This window comes from Mastomys coucha, unplaced genomic scaffold (assembly GCF_008632895.1).
Source record: "Mastomys coucha isolate ucsf_1 unplaced genomic scaffold, UCSF_Mcou_1 pScaffold15, whole genome shotgun sequence".
Lineage (NCBI taxonomy): Eukaryota > Metazoa > Chordata > Mammalia > Rodentia > Muridae > Mastomys > Mastomys coucha.
This window is the reverse complement of record NW_022196897.1, coordinates 1,446,565-1,455,170: the sequence shown is the minus strand read 5'-3', so window position 1 is coordinate 1,455,170 and position 8,606 is coordinate 1,446,565. Positions and strand designations below refer to the sequence as shown.

Here is an 8,606-nt window from a genome sequence, read left to right as displayed (position 1 = left end):
CTCCCTCTCTCTCTCTCTCTACCTCTCTCTCTCCCCTCTCTCTTCCTCTCTCTCTCCCTCTCTCTGCCTTTCTCTCTCTGCCTCTCTCTTTGTCTCTCTCCCTGTTCATCTCCCTCTTCATTTCCCTCTTCCTCTCCCTCTCCCTCTTTCTAACTCCCTGCCTACCCTCCTCTTCCCCTCCCCCTCCATCCCAAGGCAATCTCAGGTATTACAGGCTGGGTTCAACCTTAGTATGTAACATAGGATTACCATGTCCTACTAATCAGTGATCTTGACTCCATTTCCCCTGCTGCGATTACAGGCATGTATCACTATGCCTGGCTAGAATCAGGTTCTTTATAGATTGGAAATTCTTCTAATGGCTTCTATTAGGACTCCCCCTCCCCCAGAATCCACTGTGTTCCTCTTAGGTATAGATGTGGTAGCATTATTATAGAAATAATATAGTAAATGCTTATCTAAAATAAATAAATGTAATAATGATTTCTCTCTCTTGCCCTCTCTGCTGGGGCTTATGTGTTGTACCACTTACTTTATCCCATGCCCTTCTTACTGCTTTATGATGGCAACATTAAACTTTTGTGTAACATCTCTCCTGTAGGAGCCATGGCTCGTTCTTTGCCACCTTTGGTGAAATGGAGGTTTGAATACGTTCTGGCTGCTGTTGCCACTTTGTGCTAACAGATTGTTTTTGCTTGGCAGGCTGTGGTGGAGAGATGTCTGGCACAATGGGTTCATTCACCAGCCCTGGGTACCCTAACAACTATCCTCACAACAAGGAGTGTATCTGGAACATTCGCGTGGCCCCGGGGAACAGCATCCAGCTCACCATCCATGACTTTGATGTGGAATATCATGCAAGCTGCAAGTATGACACCCTGGAGGTAGGAAGTCAGATTGTTCTCCAGTGTCTCACAAGATCTAGGGTACAAATGGAGAGATCCCCACGTTCTTCCTGTGGCTAGTCCTGTCCTATTCTTAGACGTTCTAGCAAGTATCCTCTCTTAATGGATTATGTTAGTAGACATAAGGGATTAATATACTTGTTTTGCTTCTTTCCTAGTAGTGCCTGTGGGCCTTGGCTAGATGCAGTTCACTAGGAGGTAAGGGCAGCTAGCATCAAGTGGGGGTCAATATGAGCAAAGGACAGGGATGAAGCCCTGGTGAGCAGACTTGGTTTTGTCTCCTTTAGGGACGCATAGGAGGCTGATTCATCCATCCCCTACCTCCTATTTCTGTTGATAAAGTTTGCGCTTGGATTCTTTAACAGTCCACACTTCTACTTCTGGCCTGAGGAATCTCCCTTAGAGAAAGAGGTCTGCATGTGGGAGTTAGTGGGAAGATGTGCCCCAGCACACTGACTGCAAGTGCCACTGACCGCTTCACAGCAGCAGCTTCTGCCTGGGGTGTGGGAGGGTCAGTATGCTACAGCTGTGGCCGCAGAGCAGAGGGCTGGTTTTGTTTTTTATTTTATTTTGTTAAATGCTTTCATTGTTGTTCCTTAGTGTGGCCTTTATCTACAAAAACTTTCCAAGGCTACTCCAAGAGTTTATCTCACAAAATTAAGCCCTCCATTTCGAACTTTGGTACTTAAATTTTATTACAATCAACTTGGACCTATCATCAAAATTAAATGGTTTCTAAGCACACACAGATTCCCCATCTCGTTAGTGCTGGAGACTACTATTTCATATAACTCTACAGCTATTAACATGTAGATTCCAGGAGGTTGGGTATTTAGTTTGTTCCATTTTCCCCTGTGTTCAGAGTGCCAAGCATATGACGTACAGTAAGCACCTGATGCTTGTGAATGAGCATGAACATCCAAGCCTCTAACTCGCACATGGTAATAAGGCACATACGCTTCATGACGATTGTACACAACCACATTCTCACTTGGATGTGAACATTCCTGTGTAAGAGGAGGATGCTGTGCACATATTACAGTTGTCAAAATCAAATCTCACATTCATAGCCTTTTCTATGACCACTGGGATGGTGGCTGTTATAGGCATGGATGACATTGACTGAAGTGTCCAGTTTCATGCGTCCCAAGGCAAGGAAGTGGTCCATATAAGTAGACATAGAGAAAGTTACTAAGAAAATGAAATGAAAGTGGTCTAGCAAGCTGAGGGGAAAGTGTGACCTTGAAAGTTCTGGGTCCAGGACTCATCACCTTCATAGGTCATGTTCACAACCCAAAGCTCCCCCACCCTTAGATACCCTGGGCTTTACTTAGACAAGCCCTTGTCTATACAGCTGGGAAAGGAAGCATTTCAAGGCTTTCTCTGCCAGCTGACTTCATCTATACTCTCATCTTCATATAGTTTTCTCCAGTGAGTACTCTCCTCCATAAATGGAAGGCCTATGAATGAACCTGGTCACCCCTCTCTGCTCTGCCCAGATGAAATAAGGCATGATAGAGGATTCAAAATAGTAGAGAGTACTTTATGGAAAACTTTAACCCTTAAAAATTATATGGTAAGAAGAAACAGGGTTCTCAAGCTGTCCCGTAATGGTGAGTACAGTCACTACGAGTTACATTCAGCACCCCAGTCCCCTCTTCAAGGAGACAGTGATGAGAGGAAGAGAGTTAGAGCCAAATCTGGGGGACTTGGGTCAGATCCACTGCCTTCTCAGCAACAGTCCTGCTGCTATGTGGTGCCTCCATCCTACAGGAAGGATGGTGTTTAGGAGAGAACAAGGTACCTCCCAAAAGTCACCCTTATAGCTTGAAGAGAGATCACCAATACTAACCCGTGAGATGCTGAAGTGGATCCTCTACCAACAAGGATACTACATGGTTGCATAAAACCCCTAACACTTACAAAAGGCTGGCTGATGAATCTCTGTTAGGAATGTGCATTGTTCCAGGTTCTAAGCCCTTCATTTTCATATTCCAAGTACATGTGATTGGTGCCTACTTGGCAAAGTGTAAATAGATTCATTGTGCTTTGGGCCTTGTCATACCTGTTACATGAGAAAGCAGAGATGTGGTGTTCTCTACAAGCAGCCTTGGGAGCCTAGGGCAGCAGAGAGTCTGGCCAGCAAGTATCTCTGTTGGGGGTTGGTGGTCCTATGCCAGCTCAAAGATGTCTGTTACGGGAGGCGGCAGCCTCCTTGAGGTTACACATATTAGGACATATTGACAGTTCTGTGGGCTCCTATTAAGAACATAGTTTGAAAAAAATATGTCAAGATCCCGAAGGCTATAAAGAGTAACCCCTTTTTCATATCTCTGCCATAGATGGAAAGCCCTGTAGTGAGTTAGTGTTAAAATGGGCATGAGGAGGTTGGATTTTTTGTGGTTGTTTTGTTTTGCTTTTCATTCCTTTGCTTTTTCTCTTAGTCACTGACGGTATATTGACAGTAGGTTTCTAAATCTGTTATCCAGATGGATGTACGATCCAGAAACAAGGCAAACTTTCTCAACTCACACACTTACTTTTTTTTTAAATCCTGCCAAGCACAGCCAAATAAAACTTACCATCACTAGACATTGGACTTTCTGGGGTTCACTAAGTTTTCCCAGGAGCCGTTTCTCCCCCTAGCAAATCACTGTCCAGAAAGCAGCCATTGCACAAAGCAACTGCTGTATAGCTACTCATAACCCTGGAATGCTGACTTGATCTTCAAAATAAATGGAGCTAACAGAGCAGAAAGCAATGTTCAGAACAGATTAGCACTGCAGGCTTTGAAATACGCTCCACCCTGGGCAATTGCTAAAAACACACTTTAATCTCTGATCCACACCATTTCTTCCCCCTACAGGGTTTAGTCACATGCTGGAGTGGAATGACTCACACCCTGAAATTCTTTCCATCCTTTCCCACTTGCGACCATACGCTAACCATCAATTTTTATTTATGGGCACCAAAAGTTGCCATTCTGTTGTTTTTGGTTATAGAAATCCCAGGATGGTTTTGTTTTCAGTCTCCAAGAAAGCTCTGTGCAGAGCCTGGACCAACATCCAGGAGAGGAAATCCTCTCCCTGGGACAATGAAACAAGACAATGGCTTGGTGTGGGCAGATAGCACAGCCAGGGCCTCTCAGCGATGGCCGTCTTTGAGTTCAGCCCACACCAGGGGAAGGAAAGAGTGTCCAAAGTGGTGGTGTTTATTCTTTTGGAGGCTCCTAGGCCTAGCCAACTCATAGCTATTATGTATATGATCTCTAGGGGACAGATGAACAAGGAAAAGAAAGACTATTTTGCAGACTTGTAGGTTTCTTTGTCAGCACCTATGCCAGCTCTGTGTTCTCTGGAAATATGTGCTGGTGGTTGAGCTCCCTTGATTAGGAACACAGGCTGCTGGCAGCATGTGCTGGACACCATAGCCTGGGGCAGAAGGAAAGACAGACTCTTGACAAGGAAGGGGCTCTTGACAAGATGAGCTTCCATTCACATGTGTGTATGCAGGAGGGGCCAAAGGAGGCTCTTCCTGAAAGCCCTGCTTCTTATGGCCTCTTCAGGGCCTCACAAACACTAAACTTCAACTCCTAATGAAAATAAGCCCAGAGCAGTTGCTGGCTTCATTCCTTTGCAGTTCCTGGCCTTGTGCTGAAACCTCTGAGAAACAGCAGTTTCCTCTTACTTTAATTTTTGCTCTGCTGGGAGGAAGGGAGGGTGGATTAAACAGACAAAGAAATCTTTATAGATTCAAGTCATGTACTCCTCCTCCAAAGTAGGTTTCTTGTTCTCACTGTCTCCCCCAGGGAACTCTCCAGTGAATTCTCCATCAGTCAGCTGAGGGCTTGAGAGTGAGTAAGCAAGGGAGGAGCAGGAGGAGAGAGGCCCAGTGAGAGGCAAAGGGTTGCTGCCCATTGAGACATTCCCCAGCACTGCCTACCTGCCTGGCTTTGGCCCTGGGTGCTGAAGGACTCAGACACCGACATGAAAATTCTCATCCAAAATGGTCTGTCTTCTACAAAGCAACTTTGATGAGACCTTGGATATGAGAGTATGAGTGTCAGTGCTTTCTTTTTAAGTCTTATCTTCCCTTCACTCCTACTTCCATGCACACTTAAGTGCCCAGCGAAGCCAGGCAGTGGTGGTGCACGCCTTTAATCCCAGCACTTGGGAGGCAGAGGCAGGCAGATTTCTGAGTTCGAGGCCAGCCTAGTCTACAGAGTGAGTTCCAGGACAGCCAGGGCTATGCAGAGAAACCCTGTCTTGAAAAAACCAAACCAAACCAAAACAAAAAAGATAAATGTCCAGCATGTGAGTTCTGCTGGACTAGGGAAGAGGAAAGGAAACCCCTTTCTGTAGACTGTACCACTGAGTTGAGGGATCCCAGTCAGTCATACAGTTGGGCAAATTTCAAGGTACCCATGAGAGTTGCAGCCATATGGGACAGACCTGGAGAGTTTCCACATGGGAGGTAGGAGACCCTGGCCATGCTCTGCAGCCATGGGAGAGTACATGTCACTCCTGTCATGTCCACAATACATGTTTACAGGTTGGATTTTGACTTCCTCTGAAGAAACAAACCTGTTATGTTTGACTCCTAATCTTGTAAAATATCCAATTTTCAGTATAGATGATATTTCCTAAAAGTGTAACTAGAGAATCAACAGCCTTCAATGAACTCAACATTCAAAAGCAAAACCAGCTTCCACCTGAGACTTCCCATGTTTAGAAAATCAATCTTTATACTGTATTATATGCAATGCCTTTCCAGAGAAAGCAAGAATCCCCAGATCTATGAGACAGAAGAAAGCAAAAGACAGGGAAGATTCTAGGTAATCTTGGTGTTTTCCATCTGATGAAGCAAATAGATATTTTGTAAGTGATTGAAAGTGTGTGTTCCTAAGGCAGAAGGAGTGCCTATAAATACTCAGTTCAGGTTTATAGTTCATCTCACCAAGGGAGACTGAGTACAATCATTAATCATAATAGATTCTGAGAGTTCGTTGCAAAAAGGGAGCTCAAAACAGGACTGATATGTCTAGATGTATCTTTTAACTAATATCCTTTTTTTTTTTTTGCATCCTTGTTAGATCTACACAGGTCTTGATTTTCATTCTCCAAGAATAGCCCAGTTGTGTTCCCGATCACCATCAACGAACCCCATGCAGATTTCCAGCACTGATAATGAACTAGCAATCCGATTTAAGACAGACAATACTTTAAATGGAAGAGGTTTCAATGCCTCATGGCGAGCAGTCCCTGGAGGTAGGTGAACAGACAGAGGCACCCTGAAAGCCTTTGAGCTGAAGCCTAGATGAATTTTACAAAATTATTAGAAGACATAAGAGTTATCCCCTGATGACTTTGTGACTTCTCAAGTAACCAGTATTGCTTGGCAATATGGTCTTCATTAAATATCATGACAGGTTTAACTTTCTGAAGATATGAATAAGCCAGTCCATGTGAGAGCAGAATTGAGGTGGTTGGAGAGACTTGTTAGCTGAACACATGACTAGGTCCTATTGTCCAGGTGACATCAGTAAATTGTTGGAGATTGGTACCAATGCTTTGATTCAATCATGAATCCGAGTTTCCAGATGCTGAAGTTCCTTGTCCCCAATTGGTTTTTTATCAGTCAATAAAGATGCCGACAGCCAGTGGCTGGACACAGGGTAGAACACTTACAGTTGCATGGGTAGGATGCAGAGAAGAATGGGAGAGTCCCCATGACTCTGGGAAGAAGGATGGGATGCAGGAGCTGCAGGAGATTTTGGTAAATGGCCACTGCAGAGGAAGATTTAGAAGTACCCAGCCTTTGAGGTAGCCAAGGCATTTAAAAATAAGATAATGTGTGTGTCTTTCATTTGAGGATCCAAAATTAGCTCCTGGCTGGGTGCGTACGTGCAATCCACCAGGAGCCAAAGCAGTGTAACAAAGACTCCAGTAAGAGTATGTGTCCAATTCCATACATCATGTCATAGAATAGGTTTTGGATTCTTAGGAAATGTAAAAAGAAATAAGCAGCAAATTTGTCAAATCTAAAATTAAGCATTGCAATACTGATTTTCTGCCCAATATCTCAGGTTGTCAAAATAAGTTACTTATTGCAGATTTTCAACATTAAATATTATATCACAAAGTGTTTTTTAAATAGACCCTCATGCCTGCTGAGATTAATGGTATTTATGAATGGCTGCTATCCTCTTGGTACTTTTCTAACTAATAATAATTATTTAATATTTACAACTTACACTGTGAAGGAAGTCTCTTCTATATCGTCATCTTATAAGCACAGACAGGAAACTTAGAGAACTCATTGATTTGGACAAGGTTCCAAGGCTGTATGCTAGTGTAGAGATGTGACTTGAGGCCACCTTAAGCCACTTCCTTAATGCCAAGAGAGTATGGAGCTATGTGAAATCTCTCTTAGAGTGAAGTACATATTAATCTATATGTATAGCACTCAGATTAACCCCACTGCCCAAAAACATTGTTGAAATTTTCTATCAGTTGTTTGTATTATCATAAATCCAAGGAGTGCTGATAGATACTTGATAACATTGTAAGAATTAAATACAACTTATGGAATGAAGTCTACTTAGAATATTAACAATTGCAGAACCAGAAACTAATTAATTTATAACATCATAAACTACTGGACTACGGAACATTTCAAAGGCAAGGATGATTCTTAGAGTATATGTTTGAGAGAACAGCAAAGGGGTACCTTATGGCCCTTGAAAACATGAATTCACCTGTGCTTAGGTTTACTGCTATTTTTATTATTTTGAGACAGGGTCATATATAGACCATGCTGACTGTAGACTTTCCATGTAGTAACAAATAGCTTTGAACTTCTGATCCTCTCTCTCCACCTCTGGGTAGGATTATGGGATGCATGACTGTGCACAGTGTATGCAGCGCTGGAGTTTGAAATTACGTTCAAGTGCATGTTAGACAAGCATGCTACCAGCTGAATTATAGCCTACATTATTATTTTAATTAACTTTTGGCACCAATACATATAGTATTTAAAGTATTATGTTACTATTGCCCATGTTTTCTTATTTATGTTGGGATGAATGATTTAATATGAATATTTAATTCTTTGAATGTTTTAGCATAGGACCAATACAGTAGTCAAGCCAAATAGGATCCTAGCTGACTGTGGTTGGCACCAGATTGCTTATATTTTTATATAACAGGGATTTCCCTCGTGGTTGAACTATGTCTCCTACTTGCAGGTTGTGGTGGGGTTTTCCAGGTTTCCAGAGGAGAGCTTCATTCTCCAAATTACCCCAACCACTACAGAGCTAACACAGAGTGCTCTTGGATCATTCGAGTTGAAAAGTATCACCGTGTTCTCTTGAACATCACCGACTTTGACCTTGAAGCTGCAGATTCTTGTCTTATGGTAAGTGACACAGATTAGTTACCATTACAGCATAGACAGATGTTGAGGGTGCACTTACTCGTTATAGATGTTTTCAGTGTCAGGCCATAGGAGACTAATTCCTAGCAGCTTTAAAGGCATTGTTGTGGGGTTTTTCTTTTGGTTGTTTTTTTTATTATATTATTATTATTTGCTTAAAATCTGATCAGGAGGTGGATGATTTAAAGGTTTGTTCAGCAGCTGTGTTGAAATAGCTTCACTAGCCATATCTCAATACCTTATCTGGCAAAAGAGGAAAAGACAGTG

The 8,606-nt window shown here is 42.7% G+C and overlaps 1 protein-coding gene across 2 annotated transcripts in view; it reads left to right on the top strand.

Annotated features, from left to right (window-relative positions):
- Positions 1-8,606, top strand: part of Cubn (cubilin) — a 219,199-nt gene that overhangs the window by 101,883 nt on the left and 108,710 nt on the right. For both annotated transcript variants that reach the window (XM_031369044.1, XM_031369045.1), the window contains exons 29-31: positions 703-884; positions 5,998-6,172; positions 8,152-8,321. In XM_031369044.1, coding sequence (XP_031224904.1) covers positions 703-884; positions 5,998-6,172; positions 8,152-8,321 — 527 coding nt within the window. The remainder of the gene's footprint in view (positions 1-702; positions 885-5,997; positions 6,173-8,151; positions 8,322-8,606) is intronic.